We start from the raw sequence: 24,102 nt of genomic DNA on the forward strand, positions 1-24,102 counted from the left end.
TGCAGGAGCAACAGTCGGTGACGAAAAGGTAAGTTGAACAACACTCATAATAGTCTACTAATCCTCCGATCAGGCTTAAAAGAGCTCACGAAAAGGATTAAAACCGTGTTGGGGGAGCAGCGGCAGCGAGACGTGCCAGCGTCCACTCACCTCGGAAGTAATGGTTCAGTCAGTGCAAAACAGTGTAAAGAGCAAAATAGCTGCCATGTTCAGGTGCATTGATGACATAGAGGTAATTGTTATATTGTAATTATATGACAACAAATGAGTTAATGATTTTAGCCTTTGTTCAGGACCCTTACTGCTGTTGGGTAGAAACTGTCTCTGAACCGGTTTGTCCTTGTAGTGATAGACCTGTACCGCCTGCCTGATGGTAACAGATTAAACATGTGGCGTCCGGGGTGAGAGGGGTCCTAGGTTATTTTTCCTGCCTTTCGGAGGCAGCGGGAATAGTGCAGTTCTTCCAGTGTGAGGAGAGGGTAGTCGGTGATGTTTTTGGCCGTGTTGATGATCCTTTGCAGTGATGTCCTCTGAGCCACTGTGCAGCTGGTATACCACACACACAGACAGGACACCAGGATGCTCTCGATTGTGCAGCTGTAGAAAGACACAGTTTCTGGGGGATGTTCTTCCTGAGCATCAAGTGCAGTCTCTGCTGAGCCTTCTTCAGGGGCTCAGAGGTGTTTGAAGTCCAGGTCAGGTCCTTCTCTAAGTGAACTCCCAGAAAGCGGAAGTCCCCTACCTTCTCAACACATGTGTTGATGTGTAGGGGGGGAATGTCTGTTTTAGTCCTCCAAAAGTAGACATTCAGCTCCTTGGTCTTAGCTGTGTAGAGGAGCAGGTTGTTATCTCTGCACCACCCAGTCAGCTGCTCCACCTTAACCCTGTATGCAGACTCCCCCCGCCCTAGAGATGAGCCCAACTACTGTGGTGTCGTCGGCAAACTTGATGATGGTGTTACTGGGGCGTGCAGAGGTATAGTCAGATGTGTAGAGAGTGTAGAGCAGAGGGATCAGGATGCAGCCCTGGGGGGAACCGATGCCAAGGCTGATGAACCTGGATGTGTGGTCTCCCACCCTCACCCTCTCTGCCTGGGGTCTGAAAGAAAGCTGTAGATCCACATATAGATGGAGTGTGGAAGTCCAAGGTCTCCCAGTTTACCCACCAGTTTGAGAGGAAGGATGGTGTTAAACGCGGAGCTGTAGCCTGTAGGCTAGAGCATCCGTGTGTAAGTCCCCTGCTTCTCAAGGTGGTACAGTGACACGTGGAGCGCTGTGGCTACAGCATCCTCTGTTGATCTGTTGGACCTGCAGGCGAACTGGTGGAGGTCGAGACTCTCGGGGAGGAGTGAGGTGATGTGACGCCGTACCAGTTTCTCAAAGCACTTCATCGCCACTGGAGTGAGAGCTACTGGCCAGTGGTCATTGAGGCTGGAGATGTGTTGCTTCTTGGGCAGGGGGACGATAGTGGAAGACTTCAGGCACAGTGGAATGATGGATTAGGACAGGGACCGGTTGAAGATTCTAGTGAACACCCCAGCCAGCTGGTCAGCGTAGTCCTTCAACACCCGTCCAGGGACACCGTCAGGTCCAGCCGCTTTCCATGGGTTGATTGCCCACAGCGTGCACCTCATGTCGTGCTTCTCCAGTGTGAGGCTGGAGCTGCTCTGGACCTCAGGGTGCGCCTCTTCACCAGCATGGTGATCCACGAAAGACCCAGAAGTTCTTGTATGTCCATCGGGATGTTTTGCAAGTTAATAAAATCAGCAGTAACGCTCTGAGTGACCTCCTGTCCTATCCGGTGTCTGTCATTTCTGGTTTTAGAATATAATAGAATAGAAAAGAAAATACTTTATTCATCCCCGAGGGGAAATTCAGGAGTCACAGCAGCATTTAAGAAAACAAAAGTAAGACAGTGTATAGAAAGTGCAAAAAGGTCCATAAGAAAATAGATGACGACATCCCGTCCACCACTCTCCAGCCCAGCCAGTCTCCACCTCCACAGGGTCCAGGACTGAGCCTCCCCAGCAGTCTGTTCAGTCTCTGTCTCCTGGATCCTGTCTGCTCAAAGCAGGCGAAGCTCCTCCAATGTGGCGCCGGCATCCGATGTCAGCTCCGTCAGCCATGTCCGTGAACAGCACGATGCCGCTGGGCTAGCACTGCTAGCTCGTCCATCCCCCGGAGATAGATCCTACGTTCACAACAACGATGAATGGAAGGACAGGTCCACATCGTCACCTCCCAGCTCACACCCGAGAACCAGCACGTCCTCACTTCCTCCTCCTCAGCTTGAGGGAAATCATCAAGCCCTACACTAGTTAGCATTGACATGCTACAGGCTGCTAACAGCTGAGTTCACATGTAAACAATGCAGCCATGGTTACATGTAGGATCTCCAGACAAACACAGGAGAAAAGTAGTAAAAAATATCACCGAGGCCACAAAAAGTTTGGTGTCCGTGACCAACAATGAACCATACAAAGTAATGATCCACTCCAAATACAAAGATTACAAAAAAGAGACAAAAAAATTACAAGAAATGGACAAAGACAAGACAGCTACTGCAACAGGCAGCTACTTGGGCAGCGCCTAGCAATGGTAGAAGAAACTATTGTCTCCAAGAACGTCTATTAGCCTGTTTTCAATGCACTGGTTGGGAGAGCAGTTAGCCGGAGCTATTGTGAGCGCCACCATGGTAACAATAATCTATAGTATGTATAGTATGTATAGCTGAATAGAAAATTGGTAAATGTCAATGAAAGAGTTCTCACTCAGAAAACATGATCAACTTCATTTAGATATGCTGGAAAGTTTCATTCTCTTGCCGCTTGCCACAAAATTACCTTGCCAGTGACAAGCTATTGATATTATGGCTGACACTGTACATCTGGAATGCTCTGACGCCAACCTTCAAGTTGTCTGGACCGCAGCATCAACAAGGTGTGAGTTTGTTTTGGAAATAAATGGAGATCCAAGGCCAGTACTACAAAGCTGGATTATCTGTTAGCAGGGTAATTCCAGGCATAACCCTGGATTTTCTATCCTACAATGCTGTTCACTTCATACAGGGATAAGCTGAGCCTCCAAAGAACATTGTGGACAATATAAACCAAAGGAGGCGCCCTGATGAAGTGTCTGCCTCAAACATCTGTGCTGTAATAAAATGAAACTGAGTGATCAGAGCACTGTCTGTTTATATTGTCTGATGAACTACTTTTGAGTAATCTCACAAATTTCACATAAACAAACGTGGAAATTTTCTGGTAGCATTCCTTCCTGGAGGCTTTTTGGCCTCGATGATGTGTTTGAATTCACTGTGTCTCTAAAGAATAACTGTTTGCTCCCCCAGGGTAAAGTTGGCTGCTCTAAAGCTCTTTATGTTTGTGATTGGTCAGACACTGCAAACTCCACCCCTTTTAATGTGAGTGCGCACTGATCAAGACTGTAAAACCCTGGATTCACTTACTGAGTTTATCCTGAGATATCCAGCTTTTTAGAGCAGGTTATTAGGACAGCAAATGTCTCTTAAGTCAACCTAAGTAACGGAGAGATCATGGGGGCCCCTGAGGTACTACAAAGATTGATCGGGACTCGGGAGGTGGCGCTTTTATACTCTCTGATCTCTTATCGGCCTGCTCCAGAGCAGATTAGTCGTTCAGCACAAGTTACCATGGTGATTTATCCCAGAATGAAGTGAACCATGTAAGATGGAAAATACAGAGTTAAGCCTTAAAATTACATTGCTGGGAGAAAATCCAGATTCATAGTACAGGCCCAAGATCTTCTTTTTACTCTACTTTTTTTCAAAGACAACGTTTTACCGGAACAACGTTTTACGTGATTATGTTATCACACAATGAGGTGAGGCATTTATCGACAGCTAGGTTGAACTACGGTTTGAAACGTGACAACAAGCAAACTTTGTGAGCTTGTACCACAGTTAAGTAGCTGGCTATATTTAGCTATACTCACAGCCCAGTGCTTTGAGATGTGTCTGTACCGGGTAACACTATTGAATCCCGATTGTATCCTACTAGTGCAGTCTTTTTCAACCTTGGGGTCGCGACCTCACATGGGGTCGCCTGGAATTCAAATGGGGTCACCTGGAATTTCCAGCAATTGATAATAGAAAATAAGATTAAAAAAAACTAATATATTTTTTAATGATTGAATAGGCCTATATATTTCATTTAAATCAAAACACCACACATTTTTCTTTATAATTATAATTATTATTATGATAAAAAAAAACAAGTTTAAAAAAATGCAGTATATAATATCTATGAAGTCAAAGTACCGCTCAACTGGATGGTACGTCGGGGATGAGATGCGCTCTCTCCACCACAGCACCTGACTTTGAAAACACAAAACCACAAATAAACAGACTCCCACCGAAAAAATCTGATATCGGTCTGCATTCACGCTTTATTTAGAGAATTTTCAGAGCGTTACTTTCACACAAAAACACCGCTAAATAAGGCTCTAGGTCTCATCGTGTCGTAAAACAGCGCTACCTCCGCTGCAGAGCCACAGCTGGCTACGAGGCGCTCGCCGCTTAGCGCATCAGTCTGTACATACATACATACATACATACATATACACATACATATATATATATATATATATATATATATATATATATATATATATATATATCTATATATATATATATATATATATATATATATATATATATATATATATATATATATACATACATATATATATATATATATATATATATATATATATATATATATATATATATATATATATATATATATATATATATATATATATATATATACATACATATATATATATATATATATATATATATACATATATATATATATATATATATATATATATATATATATATATATACATATACATATATATATATACATATATATATATACATATATATATACATATACATACATATATATATATACATATATATATATATATATATATATATATATATATATATATATATATATATATATAGATATATAGATATATAGATAGATAGATAGATAGATAGATAGATAGATATAGATATATAGAGATCAAAGGTGTCTGGGTCGCCAGAAACTTGTGATGTAAAAATGGGGTCACAGCCCAAAAAAGGTTGGGAACCACTGTACTAGTGCCCATCTACCAAGCAGACTTTATGCAACCTGACTCTTCATTTTATTAATAGACTCATAGGACTGAACAAACCACTGCAGAATAACTGCTGCATGTGGGTTGGAATGATCATTATCACAAACAGTTTAACCCATGTTTTAACCTTGAGCTCATGTTTTAGCCTTTAGCTCGTTCTCTATCACTCTCCTGTTGACATTTCTTCTGCTCTTTTGTCCTTTTTCTCTTTGACAGTTCAGCTCCAGTGTCCACCATCACTACAAAATTATTCACAATCATTTTCAGCAGAGAAAAATACAGATCTCTATCTCTTCCAAACTCAATCAGCCTGCGTGGCGTTGTCATGGAGATTCCAATGAGACATAAATCATTCTGGTCCTGCCTGACCCAATCTGGGAGCTGAGAATAGCATTCAGGAGTAATCTATATTAATAGCTTGAAAAGGTTCATACTGTCTTGTTAGTTTTATACTGTTTGAAAGGATTCTTTTTGAAAGACAGCGAGGTTTGTTTACCTGCTTTACCAGTTTCAACCCTCTTGCGGGGTCTTTGTCAGAAGCGTCACGTGATGGTGAAGTGACGTGTCATGGGCTGCTTTTATGGATTTACCATAAAAGTGGCTGTAACGTACCACCCTCCCTTGGGATTTTCCTGGCAGTTCTGCTGTCCCCTCAACTCTTAAGTCATTATACTGAGACTGATCAACGCCCCCTGATAGGGAGAGGTCAGTAACTCCAGGCCACCTCCTTACAAATCCATATATTACTCACTCAAATCCTAAACCACCCCAGATTGCAGAGGTCAGTAACTACAGGCCACCTTCTATCAAAACCCATGTATTAATCAATCAAATCAGAAACACCCACTGGAAGGAAATGGTCAGTAACTAAAGGCCGCCTTCATTCAAACCTGCGTGTTACTCACTTAAATCCAAAATGCCCCTTGTAGGTAGAGGCCATCTCTAGTCAAACCTATAGGTTACTCACTCACATCCTGAAAGCCCCCAGAACGCAGAGGTCAGTAATTGCGGGGTAACTTTATCCAAACTTATGTTACTTACTCAAATCCTAAATGCCCTTTGCGAGAAAGAGGTTTGCAACAACAGGCCATCTCCATTCAAAACATACCTTGCTCACTTACATAGAAAACAGCCCCTGCAATCAGAGGTCAGTTACTGCAGTAAAAAACCCTGATTTCACTTTCTAGAGGAGAAGCTGCATATGTGATGTTTTTTTATGAACTCAGGCAGGAGAGATTTAAAGTTTTTACTTTCATTGTCATTAGTTTACATGTATTTTCTTTTTTAAATCATTTTAAGGCATTACAGAGAAGCTTTGAATATCAGAGGTTACCCTTTACCCTTACCCAGTGTTGGTTTCACCATGCACCAAACTTTTTTTTTTCAGCTGCGATGCTGTATTATTTTTTTAAGGGACAATCCAAAAAACTCAAGAATTGTATAGCATCTTACTTATACTATGGAATGTACTTTAAACTTAGCTGCCAGTTGTCCCTCCTGCCCTCTCAGCTTTGGGGTAGGAGTAAACAGAATCATAAGTAGGGCTGAGTACCGAACTTCGGTTCTTTACTGGCACCGACCGAACTGTTTCGGTATTAATGAGTATCAAAATATGCCTTGTCTTTCGGTTCCATGTTCCGGTTCCTAGGATGAAGTGGCCTGTGATTGGCTGTGACACTACACGTGAATGCCGCATGCAGGAAGACATACTGATCACACGCCCCCTCTCGCAGTGTTTACAGCAGTAGTGTAGCGTGTCGTCAAACAGGGAAAAAAAAATGCCTCTGAGGTCTAAAACGTGGCTTCACTTTAACAAAATTGATGCCAATAGGGCACAGTGCAATATATGCCAAAAAATCATCGCTGCTAAGTCAGGCAAAACCACGAATTTAATGAAGCACTTAACCGTCCACGGAATCAATTTAAGAGCGGAAAGTTGCTCTGTGTTCGACTGCAAGACGAGCGGGCCACAGCCACCCACCTCCTCTCAGCAATCATGCCAGCCTGTGGACGTTACAGAGCTGGAGGGTTTACCACCAGGCTACGCTTCATCCGGGAGTACCGAGGACGACGCCGTGTCTGGGATTTCATCAGGCAAGTTTACGTTCAGCTTTATCCGCCCAACTTCTTTATTTGTCAAGCTAACGTGACTGCAGCTTCATATTTGCACTGCACGGTGAACTTAACGGGGACCCATGTAACGCTGCTTGAAGATATTAGCGTGCAGCTTCGTTTTATGGCTATGTGGCCAGCTAAATGAAGAGCTAACTTAAGACTGGCAGTAAAAAACGGCGCTCAGCTTTTCAAATGTGCTCCACCATTGGGTAGGCTGGTTAAACTCGCCTAACGTTCACTATTCTGTTCATCTTCACAGCCTCAGACCCTAATGTGAGGGGGAAAAGCCCAGCTAGTGTGAATCCATTCACACTAGCAGAAAAAGGAAAATTTACAAAAGAAAGGCAAGCCGAGTGCCACAGGGCAGTCACACACTTTATTGTTAAAGGTTTGCTGCCTTTTTCGACAGTGGAGGCTCCATGGTGGAGGTAAGTAAGCTGTATATTGGATAGTGATTATCAGTTAATCCTTTATCTCTCAGACCAGATGTTTTTTGAAGCAGTAAGAATATAACTATGTTATTGATGATGTTTTGTGTTTTGATGTCAATTAGGGAGATGATAAGAGCCCTTAATCCCAGATATCAGCCCCCCAGCAGAGACATGCTGTCAAATACACTCATACCTGCATGGTATGCAGTAGAGAAGGGAAAGGTCAAGGAAGAAATGCAAGACATCAGGGATGTGGCTGTGACCGCGGATGGGTGGACCAGCGTGGCACAGGACCACTACTTGACTGTGTCAGTTCACTACGCAAGAGAGGGTACCCTGAAGGAGAAAATCCTGCATACCCGGGCAGTGTACACATCACAGACAGGGCATGTAATAGCCGAGGAAATAGGGGATATTCTTGATGAATTCAATATAAAGGAAAAAGTTGTAGCCATCACCGTGGACAATGCAGCTAATATGGATGTAGCGGTTAAAAAAATGAGCATTAGAAAAGTTGGCTGCTTTGCCCATACTCTTAACATTGCTGCTCAAAAGCTGTACACTATACCTTCCATCTCAAAGTGGGCAGGAAGAATCCGGGCTATGTTGGTGTGGTTAAAGCGGTGCAGCTTGGCTAAACCTGTCCTTAAAGAGAAGCAGCGTCTTCTCGGTAAGAAGTCAGTGTAGACTAAGAGCAAGATTTGATGGCTAAACAAATTATTAAACTATTACTTCAAATAGACAATACACTGTCTGTCCATAGGTCTGCCGGAACATGCTGTCATTCTGGATGTTCGGAACCGGTGGAACAGCCTGTTCTTGATGGTGGAGCGATTTCTGGAGCAGTTTCCTGCCATCCAGGCAGCCTCTATGGACCCTCGGTTAAAAAAGTCAATGGAGAGGGACAGGTATTGTAGATCAGGAGGACATAGACCTTAACCTAACCTTATTACTTTATCAGTGTGAACTTGTGGGCTGGGCTGTGTTCTTACTAACAAAGCAATTTGTCTTTTTCAGACTGGAGAGACTTTCTGATGATGACTATAGAAGGGCAGAAGAGTTTGTCAGGGTGATGAAGATACTCTACACTTCAACCATCTGCATCTCTGCTGAAAGGAGTCCAACATTGGGCCAGATTCTGCCCATCTTGGGTAAACTCCAGCACCACTTCACAGTAACTGCTGAAGACTCTTCCTTTACACAGACCATCAAAGACAAGATCTGGGGTGACCTCTCACAACGATACCAAGTATGCAGTATACAATCCTGTATGATGCAGTTTTTATTCCATTAAGTATACTCAGAAACATGAGTACTATTCTCTGTTGTTGTCTTGCAGGATGAGAGCATCAGGCAGTTCTTGGAGGAGGGCACAGCCTTGGACCCAAGATTCAAGACTAAAGTGGCAGACGAAGTGTGGACCAGACTAGAAGAGGAGCTGATGAGTCGGAGCTCAAAAGAGGTGTTTATTAGTAGTAGTAGTATTTTATTCCTCCTCCATTGTAGATCATTTTGTATGACTTCCATAATTTATTGAATACAGAATAAAGGTGTAACGATTTAGGCCCAGCAGATGGATCAGGAGCTTGAAGGGACAACTGGTGACCATGACGACTCATCTGAAGAAGACTGTGCTACTGCAGTAGCAACACTGGTAAAATAAAAATATACAAAGTTGTCCTGTTTTCCCTCCTACTTCATTATTAGAACAAAATTAATTTGTAAGCTACCCTGATTGTCTTTTCTTCTTGTTGTTTTTAGAAGAAACCAAAGCTCTCTGCCCTCGAAGAGCTATTTGCTGATGAAGACATGGCAGTTGAAATAAGACAAGAGGACACTATGACCATTACAGAGAAGGCTCAGGATGAGATACAGCGGTACAGAGGTCTGCCATCTACCCTGTCCTCAGTGAATCCAGTGACATGGTGGTGGAATGTAAGGGACACTCTGCCAATGTTATCAAACTTGGCTGCCAGGTATCTCTGTGTGCAAGCATCGTCCACACCCTCAGAGCGAACATTTTCTACTGCTGGGGACACCATCAGCCAGGAAAGGGCTTGTCTGTGTCCTGAAAAAGCAGACATGTTGATTTTTTTGAAGAAAAACTGTTAAGTGAGTCCTTAATATGTACAGAACTGTACATTGCTCTCAAGTGTTCATTTACACTGGAAAAATAAAACCCAAGATGCGAAAAGTATTGTGTAATGCAATTTTCATTTTGTTAGAATTGATATTATAAAATCAGTATCGAAAAAAGTATTGTTCAGGAACTGGTATCAAAGTCAAGGTATCGGTATTGGTACTGGTATTGAAATATTTTTTTTTTTACCCAGCCCTAATCATAAGTAACGGAATGACAGGAGACAGACAGTGATCTCAGTGTCCTCAAGAGTACAGGGGATAAAGCTGAACACTGCCCAATGGATGAGTTTGCCGAGTGTTATAATGTTGCTGTTTAGATCAAAAAGACCTTAAAGGATCGCCGGATTCTGAGTAACATTTTCACATTTAAAGATCTCCTCTTTCTGACTGACAAATGAAGACATCATCATGTCGTGCCTGTCTCCCTCCTGAAATGTTGGCTGACATGCAGGTCCAGGGCCAGCTATGACAGAAACAACACAAACACATCTGAGGACACGCAACCTGAGCCTGCTCCAATTCAGGATGCAACAAGAGTTTCTATTATGCACTCAAAACTGACTACCGATGCACACCTTCCAAATGTGGACCCGAGAAGGATAGCTTCTGTTGCTCAGAAAAGAACAGCCAATTAGCATGTTGTACTTTGGAAAGGAATGTCTTGCAGATCATCTGGAACGCCACACACCATAATATAAAAAAAAGCTGCTTCTGACTTGCTTTAGAGGTTTTTTTGGAGAGGTTTTTTCTAAGGGTCTGTGGAGAGTTTTTCAGGGTCTGTAAAGGTCTTTAGGGTTTTTTTTCCTTAATGTTTTTAGGGGTTTTTAGAGGTTTAGAGGACCTAGGGGGCTCACTTTGTTCAAGATGGCTTGTTTTGAATAAAGTTTTCTGATTCAGACTGACTGTACTCCTTGGCTGATTGGACTCCGCATCTTCTTCCTCAGTAGTCTCAGATCAAGGTATTAGAAAATTTAGTGATGAAGTATTTAGGCAGAGGAATTAGGGGCCCATCCCGAGGAGGGAAAAGTTACTACAGCACCAGCACAAAATTTAGTAATAGTGCCACCTTAAATGCCATCATGTCACCTTTTTATCGCTTTCCATGACTGTAATATAATGTTCATAATTTTTAAACAAGAATAAGGTATAGAGAAATGTTCGTCTTTATTTGAAACACAACTAAAAAGGAAAAGAAAATGTGTAAAGTGTTTAAAGTGGTTCAATGAGCTGAAACTAAACATTACATTTTAAACCCAAACACGAAGAAAAATAAAACATTTCCAAAACAAAGTGCCTGTTCCTTAAGTTATTCACTGAACTGAATTGATGTTAATCCATTTTTTATCATCATTTTTTAGAATTTATTGTTTAAATTTGGTGAACGGCAACTCCTCTTCGGCAATGTTGCACACAACATAAATAATGATAATGATAATAATAAAAATAAAAACAATAATAATAATAATAATAATAATAATAATAATAATTCATCTTATCTGTGGGCACCTTTCATGACACTTAAGGTCACTTTGCATAACAAGTATAAAAACGAGAACAATCAATTACATTAAAACAACAAAGAGCAGAAGTGAGGATGGCCAGAAAAAGCTAGTTGAAACAAATTAGTTTTAAACTGGGATTTGAAAGAAGAGGGACAGCTAATATCCCAGATAGTTTGAGAGAGAGAGTTCCAGAGATTGGGGGCAGCACGGCTGAAAGCTCAGGAACTCATTAAAGATTGGCGTGCAGAAGGTATGGCCAGGAGCATGGAGGAAGAAGATTGGAGAGTCCTAGAGGGTGTATTGGTGTGAGGCAGGGGCGTCACTAGACCTGATACTGTACTGGGGCACGCCTGGGGCACAAAGAATTCATGAGAGCACGCAAAGTGCACGAGAAAAAAAACATATTCAGCACTTATTTATCATCAGAAAACAAATAAACTTTGTTTAAACTATTCAATCATATCAGACTATGTTTTTGTCAAGATCTTTGATTAACCACCTGAAATGTACTGCAGTAATGCATTTGGCCCAGGGCTGTAGCCAGGATTTTGAAAATACCAAGGTCATTTTATCGTGGGAGCGGTCAGGCTGTCGGGCCAGCACTGTCCAGTCGGTCATGTTCAAATCTCTGATATTATATTTTCGGCCTAAATGAATGCTTATATACACCATCAGGGGCATTTCTTGAGACTGAGGGCATTGGGGGCTGAGTCTGAACCGTCAGGGAAAAAAAAATCTCACTATATGCTTGCCTTGTTTTGTTTTCTATTGCTGAACTGAAACATACAGGCATGAAAATAGGTCTGTGGTGAGAAAGGTCAGAAGACTAACGCCTTTCAAACATGGTCACATTCTGCTACTTAAGAAATGAGACTGACAACTTCTCTCATAAAATATGTTAACAGTTAATTTCTATTGAAGGCTTGTTGTTGTTGTTGCTGTATTACCTCTCCTGCTGTGTTGGCTAACGTTATGGATCAATGACACGATGCCTCTTTCAGCAGCTTTAATTATTCTAGTAATATATTACCTGTAGCCACATGTAGTCGGAACCAAGTCATTGTTATACAAGTCACAAGTAAGTCTCCATACAAGACAGTCAAGTCCAAACTCATGTCCTGAGTCCTACAGTTTCAGTTTCAGGTCCTTTCGAATCTATCTTAGCTGTTTCTCTCTGGTCTGTCATGTTGTCCAGAACTGACTTAAGTTTTATTATTTTCCTGGTTGAATGTTGGCTGGTAGGTGGATTTCTATAAAGCAGACCCAATAGTTTCAGGGGCTGCATTTACAGCTGTAGGGAATCACTGAAAAGAAATATACTTTTTAGACTCCAACTAAAATCCATTCACATTTTTAAACTTGATAATATTCTGGGGGCTGTGGAGGGCCTGATGTGGCCTCAAGGCCACCAGTGGATGATCACTGATGTCCAGAATGATGACAGATTTGTCAGACAAGGTACGTTCTAGGGTGACTGTCCTGTTAATGGAAATGTATAAAAGATTTCCCTTAGCTAATATAAGAAGCGGAAGGAAACAGTTATGTTTGACACTTTCGGATAAAACAGAGTGAGGAGTCAACTCTTCCTGCCCTATTCTGATCATCTCAACAGTCAACATGACCCAAATCTCAAAAAGATTAACCACTTAAATTTGTTTAATGAAATATCGCGGCAGTTTGGACCTCAGATAAAAGAAAACACATTTTATGCATAAAAAGTGGAAAATTTTACAAAGATTCAGCAATAGTGAGAGGAGATCACAGATCCATTAATCTTACAATGTTTCTCATCATAACATTCATGTTAGTTGTTTTCCAGATATCTCAAGTCAAAGGTTCATCATAGGAAAATCCTTATGTCTGTGCCAAGATGAAAAGGATACATCAAGATTTTGAGAGAACAGCTAATATGTGCTTGTTACAGCACAACAGAGTAAAACACAAAGTGTCTTCTCCTGACACATTTTTACCTGATTTATACACCGTCCACTGAATACAGCTCTAAGACCCAATTTTGGGCCTCAGCCCACAGGTAGAGAATAGTTGCACTAGTAGACTGCATTTGGAGCTTGATCCTTTACAGATTGCTCATATATCATGAATAATAAGTGATGCAGAAAACCTGAGGATAAATTTAGAAACATTTAGAGAAATTATGTGGAAAAGAAGGAGCTGGGCTACTCAGGAGTGCTGAGTTTTAATTAACTAAAAGGCGCATTCATACTTTTTTAAATTCTCTAAAAACTGTGTATTGAGGGCCAACGAGACACCGTTTTAATTATAACACACCAGGCGACTGATGATCCCAACCGGACGTTCTGGTATTCTCCAGAACGTGAACGTATTGGTGAAATTTTTACTGGGGCACGTGCCCTGGTGAAATCTGTCTGGCGACGTGACTGGTGTGAAGGAGATCAGATAGGTATGGAGGTGCAAGGTTGAGAGCCCTGAAGATGAGGAGCAGAATCTTGTGGTCAGTGCGGTATTTGATTGGTAGCCAGTGCAGTTGGTAAAGAACAGGAGTGATGTGATTTGCAAGAAAGGGATTCTGGTGATGATATGGGCAGCTGAGTTCTGAACCAGTTGGAGTTTATGGAGAAGCTTGAGTGGTAGACCAGAGAGATGGGTATTACAGAAGTCTAAACGGTGGGTGGCCAGGATATTGATGAGGATGACAGTGCTGGTGGGTGTGAGAGACAGGCAGCGATGGTTGATACTGCAAAGGTGGAAATATGCTGACTGAGTGATGTTGTTGACTTGAGCTTCGAAAGATAGGGTACTGTCGAAGATGGCTCTTTACTGTGGGCGAAGGAGAGACTATGGAGTTGTCAGTGGTTAATGAAAAGCAGGGCGATTTTGCCAGCGTTTGTTTGGAGCCAACAAAGGGGACTTAGGTTTTGGTATTGTTGAGTTTTAGAAAGTAGTGAGTGAACCATGATTTAACTTCAGCAAGGCAGTCCAAGAGGGATGAGGACGGCAGGATGGAGCAAGGCTTGGAGGAGAGGTAGAGCTTGGTTTAGTCAGCTTAGCAGTGAAAGTGAATTCCAAATTTCTGGAAGATGAGACCAAGTGGTAGGAGATAATTAATTAGGAGGACAGAGCCCTGAGGAATGCCAGTGGTGGGTGGGGTGTGCCGTAATCTGAACTTTTTGATTTGAACAAGCTGAGCACAACCAGAGAGGTATGATTTAAACCAAGTAAGGGGGGTAATAATAATAATAATAATGAATTTTATTTATAACGCACACTCAAAGTGCACAATTAAATGAAAAAATAAAACAATAAAAACAATGATAAAACAGTAAAAAAAAAAAACAGTAAAAGACAGTCAAACAATAAAATCAGCCAGGGAAGGCAATGTGAAATAAAATAATAATTAATAATAATTGTATTATTTGTATAGCACTTTTTAAAACAAAGTTTACAAAGTGCTTTACAAGCATTCAGCACAAATAAAACACAAACAAACAATGAGCACAATAAAATAAAAACAAAAAGCACAGTTTCAAATAAGACTAACAGTGCAGTGTAAAAGGACATGGGGTGGAACGGTCCTTTCCATAAATTATAGTACTTAATAGAAACCCAGACAATACAAGAACCATGCAGTCTAAAAAGAGAGACCATGAGGACCAAACATAAAAAACATAAAATCAGCAAGTATAGGAAACGCAATTAAATAAGTAAAAGTAAATAAATAAATAAAAACACATAATAGTATTAATAAATTAACCAAAAGAAAAAAAAAAGAAAAAAAAAAAAGAAAATAAATAAATAAATGAATAAAATAAAATAAATAAATAAATAAGATGGAGATAAAACACATTAAAAATGGTAAAAGACAGTAATAGACGGCAGCACATAAAAGCAAGTCTGTAAAAGTGAGTCTTTAAAAGGGACTTAAAAGAAGCAACAGACTCCGCATGCCTTATCTCCTCCGGCAGGTCGTTCCAAAGTCGAGGAGCTCGGATGGAGAAAGCTCGATCACCCTTAGTTTTGAGTCTCGACTTTGGAACGACCAGCAGGCCTTCACCAGAGGATCTAAGGCTGCGGGCTGGCACATAGGGGACTAAAAGCTCAGATAAATAACTGGGGCCCAGCCCCATGATTGCTTTAAAAGTAATCAATAAAATCTTAAAATCAATTCTGAAACTCACAGGAAGCCAGTGAAAGGTGGCCAAAACTGGAGTGATGTGATGCCGTCTGTTAAAACCAGTTAAAAGCCTAGCTGCTGTATTCTGGACCAGTTGGAGGCGATGGAGAGATTTTTTATTCATACCGGGGAGGAGGGAGTTGCAATAGTCGAGCCTGGAGAAAATGAATGAATGGGTGACTTTTAGGAGGTCTGGAGGGGTGAGAATTTGTTTTATTTTTGAGATGGATCGTAAATAAAAGAAACAGGACTGGATGGTTTTATTGATGTGGGTGGAGAAGGTGAGGTCTGAATCGAAAATGACTCCTAAATTTCTGGCAGAGGGGGTGATGTTTACTGATAGTGGACCAAGGCTAGACTGTATGAGGGGGGAGTTTTGAATGGAACAGAGGATTATTTCGGATTTTGAGTTATTTAACTGAAGAAAGTTTTCTGCCATCCAACTGTTGATGTCCCTGAGGCAGTCCATGACAGCAGCTAGGCCCTGTGGGTCCTCAGGTCTCAGAGGAAGGTATATCTGTGTGTCTTCTGCGTAGCAATGGAAGGAGACTTGGTGGTGCTGAATTAGTTGGCCAAGGGGCAGCATGTAAATGGAAAATAAAATTGGACCTAAAACTGAACCCTGCGGTACACCATAGGCAACGGCAGCAGAAGAGGAGCTGTGGCTGCCCATGGTGACCGCAAAGGTTCGCTCTAAAAGATAAGACTGAAACCAGCTAAGTGCAGTGTCCCTGATACCCACCCAATTTTTAAGACGCTCAATTAAAATGGTGTGGTCGACAGTATCAAAGGCTGCACTGAGATCTAAAAGAATTAAAATTGAGCCCACCCCTCTGTCTGCTGCTAAAAGATCATTGGTCACTCTGAGGAGGGCTGTCTCAGTGCTGTGACCTGCTCTAAAACCGGACTGAAATTTCTCAAAGAGGTTATTATCAGACAAAAAACTTAAACGCTGTGTCGAAACCATCTTCTCTAAAAGTTTGGATAAAAAGGGAAGTTTTGAAATTGGTCTAAAATTGTTAAAATCAGAGGTGTCAAGGTTTGGTTTATTTAAAAGAGGCTGGACCACAGCGTGTTTGAAAGCAGAGGGAAATACTCCCTCTGCTTTCAAACACCACTCAGACATTTAATTTGTGGATGTATTTTAACTGCCACAGCGCCCCGGTAGCTCTCTTGGTAGCTTCAGTCAGCTGCACCGACCCCCATTCATAAACTCTACACCGCTGATCGTGTTATTAGCTGTGTTTAATATACTACTGAAAAGGCTTTGAAAATTTGCTGGCAAATAGTGGCGGTGTTTGGCGGAAACGCGCTGGAAGCCGGTCACAATTAGACGTAGAAGAAGAAGAGGTCGACATCATGTCATCATTCCCGGTAAGTACGGCGCTCGGCAGTATGCGATTTGGGACAGCACTACACCCTCAAAATTTGCGCACTAAGCCAGTGAGTATGTAGTATGCTTAGTACACTCAATTTGAAAATTTTGAGTACACAGTATGGAAGTATGCGATTTGGGACACACTATAAGTCTAGACAATGTCCTTTTGCATGGGTTGGTTCCTGTATTGCCTGGGTAAGGTTAAAAGAGTCAAGAATTTCAATAAAATCAACAGTCATGGGCTGAGAGGGACAACAGACGTGTATGTTAAAATCACCTAAAATAAGAATACTGTCATAATTACATACAAAATGGGATAATAACTCAGAGAACTCATGGATAAAAACAGTGCTGTGTTTGGGGGGTCTATAGATTATTAAAACTAAAACAGGGTCTTTCAACTTAAAAATAAAAGCAAGGTGCTCAAAGGAATTAAAAGTGCTGAAGGTGATGGGGGTACATTCAAAAGCCTGCTTGTGAATGACCGCCACTCCCCCTCCCCGACCAGACAGCCGGGGTTGATGGAGGTGAGTTAAGTCAGGGGGGGTGGCTTCAATAAGGCAGGTGTAATTGTCTGAAGTGAGCCAAGTTTCTGTTAAAACAAAAAAATCCAGGTTATTTTGGGAAATGAAATCATGGCATAAAAAGGTTTTGTTGTTGATTGATCTGATGTTTAAAAGTCCAAAGTTCACAGCTTTACTGTTAAAAGCAGAGCGGGGTAGCCAGGGGAGCAGGGGAATGTGGATGAGGAGGGGGTTGGAGGGGGTACAGTTTCTGACTGGACGGGGGAGAGGACGTGAGGAGGTGGTGTGGACTGGGATAAAGGATTCACTGTGGGGGGTGCGGGGGCAGGTGGGAATGGGCAGGTGAGTGGGCGGGGTTAACAGGACTGCTTTGGGGTGACCAGATGTTGTTGTGAGGAGGGGGGAGGGAGTGACCTGAGTGTGAGAAAATGAGCTGCTGAGTGCAGACTGTCAGACAGGTGAGGAGTGGATCTTGAATTGAATGCTAGATGACAGCATTTGGCTACCCCGCCTGTTGGGATGGATCCCGTCATGTGTGAAAAGCGATGCTCTGTCCCAAAAGAGATTAAAATTGTCAATAAAATGGAAGTTGTGGGCGGGGCAAGTGGCCTGGAGCCAGGTATGGAGGCTAAGGCCCCGTTTACACGGAGACTCCCGCAACGATTCTCCCTTTGCGTTTTCAAAAGCCACCCGCGTTTACATGAGGACGGCGTGAAAACGATCCGCGTTCATACGACTCCAGGAGGAGAAGTCTCCTCTTCTGTTCTTTCTTTTTCTGCCGTTTTGTTGTGTGAGACGGTCGGCAATCCAACCATAACGCGCATTACCGCCAACTACTGGCTCAACTGGAAATGTGGCTGAGCGCGGAGCCTTCACATTAAACTGCGAGTGCGCATGCGGTGACGTCAGCGTTTCACCCTGAGACGCTCCGCTCTGTGTTTACACGAAGCTGGATGGAGGAGCGGATTCAGATCTTTCCACTCTGGGGAGCGTTTTCAAAAGTTTGCGTTTTCACTGAAAACGCAACGTGGTCTCGTCTAAACGGAAGGCCAAAACGCAACGAAATGTTTGCGGAATCGACCGTTTTCGGCGTCGTGTAAACGGGGCCTAAGAATCCTGCTAAAACGCTCTGCTCCGCGACCGAGTGTGGGGATGGGGCCAGAGATAAATACTGTCTTTCCAGTATCCTTTAAAATGTTAAAAAGCAAGTTAAAATCAGTCTTAGTGACCTCAGACTGCTTGTAGGATGTGTCGTTTGAGCCCACATGCACAGCGGTCTTTGAAACAGAGGAAGGAAGGGAGGGGAGAAGGTGGAGGAGTTCACCAGGATGACAGTAACGGTGGCACCAGGAAAGCAGTGAGTGATGGCATTAAAAAATTTGATGTACCTGGTTATTGAATCGCCAATGATCAGCGTGGTGGGGGGGAGGAGAGGACGCGGAGGTGAGGAGCGCGCACTGAAGCCCCCAGCTCTCAGGCGCTCCACTTGTGCTGCGACAGGTGCAGATGGACCAGGTGGGAAGGGGGTGTTGGACGCCGGGGGAGCCCCCCCGAGCGCCTGGAGACGGCCTACTTCAGCAGCCGGCCTCCTTCAGCAGCCGGCGTCGGAGTATCCCGGTCGAGGTGGGTCGCGCAGCCTGGTCCGTGCTGGGCATCCGTGGAGCCGCCACAGCGGAGGAGGAAGCTGGCGTAGCGGAGGAGGGAGCCGCCTTACCCGGTCTGTTGGGGATAGATGAGGTGTTCCAGCGGCAGGATCAGCGGTGGAGCCCGGAGCCTCATCCTTCAGGGATGAGAAGCGGTTGGAGAAGGAGGGGCCGTGGTGGTGACGAAGCTCTCCTCGCAGCGATCGGCCTCCAGCCGCATTGCACCACCTTAGACCAGACTGGCTCTGCCTGCGGCTTCGGGGTAGAGCTGTGGGCAGGATGTGCTGGGAGCCCGTCTTCCAGGCTAGCACCAGGGGCATCATGCCGCCGCTGACCCCGTCCCGATCCGTGGCGGGGGAGGTGGAGTGACAGCCCGCCGCCTCAGCGCTGTGCCGCGGCTTGGGGGAGCAGGCTGTCGCCCCGGCCGCAGGGCCCTCCATCGGCCTGCTGGGGGAGTGGAGAGAGGCCATCCAGGGTAGAATGGTAGCAGAGGCTGAGAGCAGCTGTGGTGCGAGTGCTGAGGGCGACAGACCGGTGATCCTCGAGCCCTGCATCAGGGATATGTGCTTGGACTGTTCTGAGGCAATGGAGATAAATCCCTCCAACAGCCTGTCCTTTTCGCGGAGGTCATTTTGGAGACGACTAAGCTTCTCTTCCAACCGTGAGTTTTTCTCTCTGCAGCCCACACACACAGCCATTTAAAACCAGAGTTGAGGGGATTTGTAAATTCCCACTCTTCCGGGTCCTGTGGAGAGTTGGCGCGCAGGATAGGAAACACAGTTTTCAGTGCTTGGTTCAGCCCGGATTGTCCTCAGAACGATTAAAAATATCGAAAACAATGTTGTAGTTAAAAAAGAGAAGAAGGGAATCCGTAAAAAGTAGTTAAAAGTAGTTAAAAGTCTGTGGTTTAGGAGAGTGTCTCGCGGACCCAGCGTAGACGCTGACGTACTTTGCCGATATTCGCTTGGACATCTTGAGTTAGCATATTTTGTTCTGTTTTTTTTTTTATCACGCAGGCAAACTGAATATTAAAAAGTATTCCTGCTGAAATAAAGAAACGGAGCAGTTCAGGGCTTTAGTTATTGCACAGGATTAACCAAATGGCTCAAAACTTTTTCGCGCTTTCAAGTTTTAAGACCTTTTTTAAAAGAGTCCACAGACTGTGGAGCCCTGAGGTGATCAGGGAAGGTGTTCCACAGACGTGGAGCAGCAACCTCAAAGGCCCTGTCGCCCATCGTCCTGAGCCGAGTCCTGGGCGGGTGCAGACGGTGCAGTTGGCGCAGTTGGCCTGACCAGGTTCTGGCTGAAGTGTCTGGGTGGAGGAGTTCAGTGAGGTAGGTGGGGCTGCACCGTGCAGACAGTGGTGGGTGTGAAAGAGGGTTTTTAATTCTATGCGGAGGTGAACGGGTAGCCAGTGCAGTGTGCGAAGGATGGGGGTGATGTGATCACGTTTATGAACCCACATCAGGACCCGGGCAGCGCTGTTCTGAACATACTGAACCTTTGTAGGCTCTTGCCAGGGATCCCGATGAGGAGTGCGTTACAGTAGTCCAGCCTAGAGGAGACAAAGGCATGGATGAGCCGTCTCTGCAGCGGGGCGGGAGCGAGACGGCTGGAGTTTGGTAATGTTACGGAGGTGAAAGAAGGAGGTTTTACAGATGTGAGTAATGTGATGTTCAAAGCTAAGATGGGGGTCAAACCTGACCCCCAAATTAGTTACAGAAAGGGAAAGGGGAAAGCTGTGCCCGAGAAAGGAGACTGAGGAAATGACCGAGGAATGGAGCTGGTGAGGGGTACCAATGTGGATAGCTTCCGTTTTGGAGCTATTCAGCCGTAAAAAAATTTCACTCATCCAAGCCTTTATCTCCTGCAGGCAGGAGTCCAGTTGAGTGACAGAGGAAGGGGAGGTGGAGAAGGGGGTAACTTTGAAGTAAGAGTTGAGTGTCATCAGCATAGCAATGGAATTGTATTCCATGCCTGCTGATGACACAACCGAGGAGGAGCATGTATATGATGAAGAGGGTTGGACCAAGGACAGGGCCCTGGGGGACCCCGCAGGTGACCGTGTGGGGGCGGGATTTAGTGTCCCCCAGGGCTATGAACTCGGTCGTCCCTGTAAGGTAAGATTGAAACCATCAGAGGGCAGTGCCAGAGATACCAATGTAGCGATGGAGGCCGAGAAGGAGGATGTGGTGATTAACAGTATCAAATGCAGCAGAGAGGTCGAGAAGGATAAGGAGGGAAGTGAAGCCGGAGTCAGAGGTCATCAAGAGATCATTTGTGACTCTGATGAGAGCTGTCTCTGTGCTGTGAGCGGGGCGAAAACCAGATTGAAATTTTTCATTCATATTGTTAAATTTGAGATGGTCGTAAGGTTGGATGGAGACAATTCTTTCAAGAGTTTTGGAGATGAAGGGGAGGTTGGAAATAGGTCTATAATTTGACAGAGATTCGGGGTCAAGAGTGGATTTTTTGAGGAGGGGCTTGATGACGGCTGTTTTGAGACTGACTGGAACATTGCCGATTTGAAGGGAGAGATTTATGATGTCTGTAATCGGTTGACTGATGGAGTGGCAATGAGCTTTAAGCAGGGGAGAAGGGAGGGGGTTGAGGGAGCATGTGGACGATTTAGGTTTACTGATGATTTTCTCGACCTCCTGCTGCACTGTGGGGTAAAAGTGAGACGGTTGTGTGGTGGGTGCAATGTCATGTTTTGGGACAGAACTGTTGGTGAGGGAGAGAGATGCACGGATGTTGTGTATTTTGGAGGAAAAGAAGTCCATGAATTTGTTGCACTGTGTCACAGTTTGGTTGTGGTGTGGTGAAGCCTGAGGTTTGAGGAGGTGTTTGATGGTGGTGAAGAGTTGCACGGAGTTACCTGGGTTATTGTTAATGATGTTGGAGTAATGTGCTGACCTGGCCTTGGAGAGTTCTTTGGCATATCTCCGTTGATGTTCCCGGTAGGCCAACTTATGCACCGTCAGCCCAGATGTGACATAGGCCCGCTCCAGGACACGACCAGTCCTTTTTAAGTGTCTCAGCTCATCTGTGAGCCAGGGGGCGGAGCAGGTGAACGTGACTGTCCTGGTTTTCAGTGGTGCATGAAAGTCAAGTAGAGCCTGAGCGTTATTGTAGTAATCCATGACGTCTGCAACTGATGTGTTAGAAGGAGGAGAAAGGAAATGGAGATGTTGGCTGAGGATGGTGGAGTCAATTTTCCTGAGGTTCCTGAAGGAAATAAGGCATTGTGGTTTGTTGAGGGGAGAGGGATTTTGAAGGTGACTGCGTGGTGGTCTGAAATGCCAATGTCCTGGATTTGAAGGTCTGAGATGTGGATGGAGTCAGTAATGACCTGGTCCAATGTGTGGCTCATGGTGTGAGTGGAACCAACAACAGATTGGTGGAGATTGAGGCAGTCCAGGATCTTTTTGAAGTCAGCAGCCGATCGACTTCAGGGTGAGTCCATATGGATATTGAAATCCCCCAATACCAGAATGTTGGAGTGTGAGGTGCAAAGTGAGATAAGAAAATAGTGAACTTCAGAGAGGAGTGATGGGTGTGGTTTTGGGGGGCGATAGATAAGCGCTATGGTTGCAGAGGTGGTGTGATGTGCTGTGATGTGTTCGCAATTAAAAAAAACAAATGTTCAAAACTACATGTGACATGTGGGACGGGAGGTTCGAAAAGTGCTGCGGTGAAAAACAGCGAGGCAACCCCCTCGGCTGGTGGTCCGGGCCTTGCTGAGGTAGTTGTTCCCAGGGGGGCAGGCTTCATTGAGGACAGAGAAAACATCTGGCTGTTGCCAGGTCTCTGTAAGACAGAGAATGTCTATTTTCTTTTCTGTGATGCGGTCATTAATAAGTCCAGCTTTGTTTGATAGTGGCCTAACATTTAAGAGTTCCAATGTGGAATGAGAAGCAGAGTTCAATCCCTTTAGGGGGCGGAGGACGCTGTGATCCACTCCTGGTTTTCTGTCCAGCAGACCGCCTCTGTCTTTAGTGTTCGTAGCAGCGGTGTTCTGATCATGCCACTGTTGAGCGACACAGCGCGTGCAGACCAGAGAGATGTCACTGGCTGGTAAGAGTTATCATGATCTCTGTGTATGGACAAAACAAACCGGCGACCAGATCCTCTGTGGATGTGGCGAGGTTGGCAGGGTAGTTGGAGTCGACCAGAGGGAGCACTGATGTGACGAGCGTTTAGAAGGAGATGACAGTGAAGTAGCCTGGATCACCAGAGTTGCCCATTAGCCAGGACCCCGTCGAGCGACAATGGATGACAGCCGCACAGCCCAGGATGATCCAAAGCTTTGGATCATACTGCTTTTGCTGGAGATTGGAATCTCCAGCAAAAGCATCTAGAGACTACAGTGTATGCAAAAAAAAAAAAGCTGCCATAATCTTGCTAAGGGTCCGCAAATATGATTACATCACCCTCATTCTGAAAACTCTCTACTGACTCCCCGTTCTACTCAGAATTGAATACAAGGTCACCTATATCACCATGGGTGATCTGGCCCTCTCTGCCGCAGCTCCGAGGCTGTGGAACACCCTTCCTGTCCACCTGAGGGCCCCACAGAGTATAGACGTTTTTAAACAGGACCTAAAGATTTACCTATTTAGAAAAGCTTTTACTTTACTAAAGGCTCCCCCTTTTAAATTTTGAGTCTTTTATGCTTTCATCTTATCTGTCGCTCTGTGACACTTTGAGATTCTTTGTATATAAAGTGCTTTCCAAAAAAAATGTGTTATTATTATTGTTTTTATTATTATTATTTTTATTATTATCAATATTATCATGATTATCATTATTATTACTATTTAACCAAGGTGGTTGGCAGGGGATCAAGCTGACATGTAGAAGATTTGAATTTTTTAATCAGACTGGAAATATCGATAACAGTTGGGAGTTGGAAACAGGAAAATAGAGAGAGAACAGGACGAGATAGTGCATTGGCTACTGAGAGTTAAGTGAAGGACAGCTGGTGATGTATATGTACAATTTTTACATAGAGAAAAGTTTTACAGTAGTCAGCAGAGAGCA

The 24,102-nt window shown here is 43.9% G+C and overlaps 2 protein-coding genes across 6 annotated transcripts in view; one reads left to right on the plus strand and one right to left on the minus strand.

Annotated features, from left to right (window-relative positions):
• LOC141789539 (lysine-specific demethylase 4A-like) overlaps positions 1-24,102 on the minus strand; it is a 64,737-nt gene that overhangs the window by 29,033 nt on the left and 11,602 nt on the right. The gene's annotated exons all lie outside the window — the stretch shown is intronic.
• LOC141788761 (zinc finger BED domain-containing protein 4-like) lies at positions 8,321-15,434 on the plus strand. The gene is made up of 6 exons (XM_074667819.1): positions 8,321-8,387; positions 8,481-8,625; positions 8,735-8,966; positions 9,057-9,179; positions 9,479-9,652; positions 15,306-15,434. Exons 1-6 carry the CDS (start codon positions 8,321-8,323, stop codon positions 15,432-15,434), a joined length of 870 nt encoding a protein of 289 aa, XP_074523920.1.

This window comes from Halichoeres trimaculatus, unplaced genomic scaffold (genome assembly GCF_033239565.1).
Source record: "Halichoeres trimaculatus isolate MK-OKI-2021-1 unplaced genomic scaffold, fHalTri1.1 fHalTri1_scaffold_4, whole genome shotgun sequence".
Taxonomy (NCBI): Eukaryota; Metazoa; Chordata; class Actinopteri; order Labriformes; family Labridae; genus Halichoeres; species Halichoeres trimaculatus.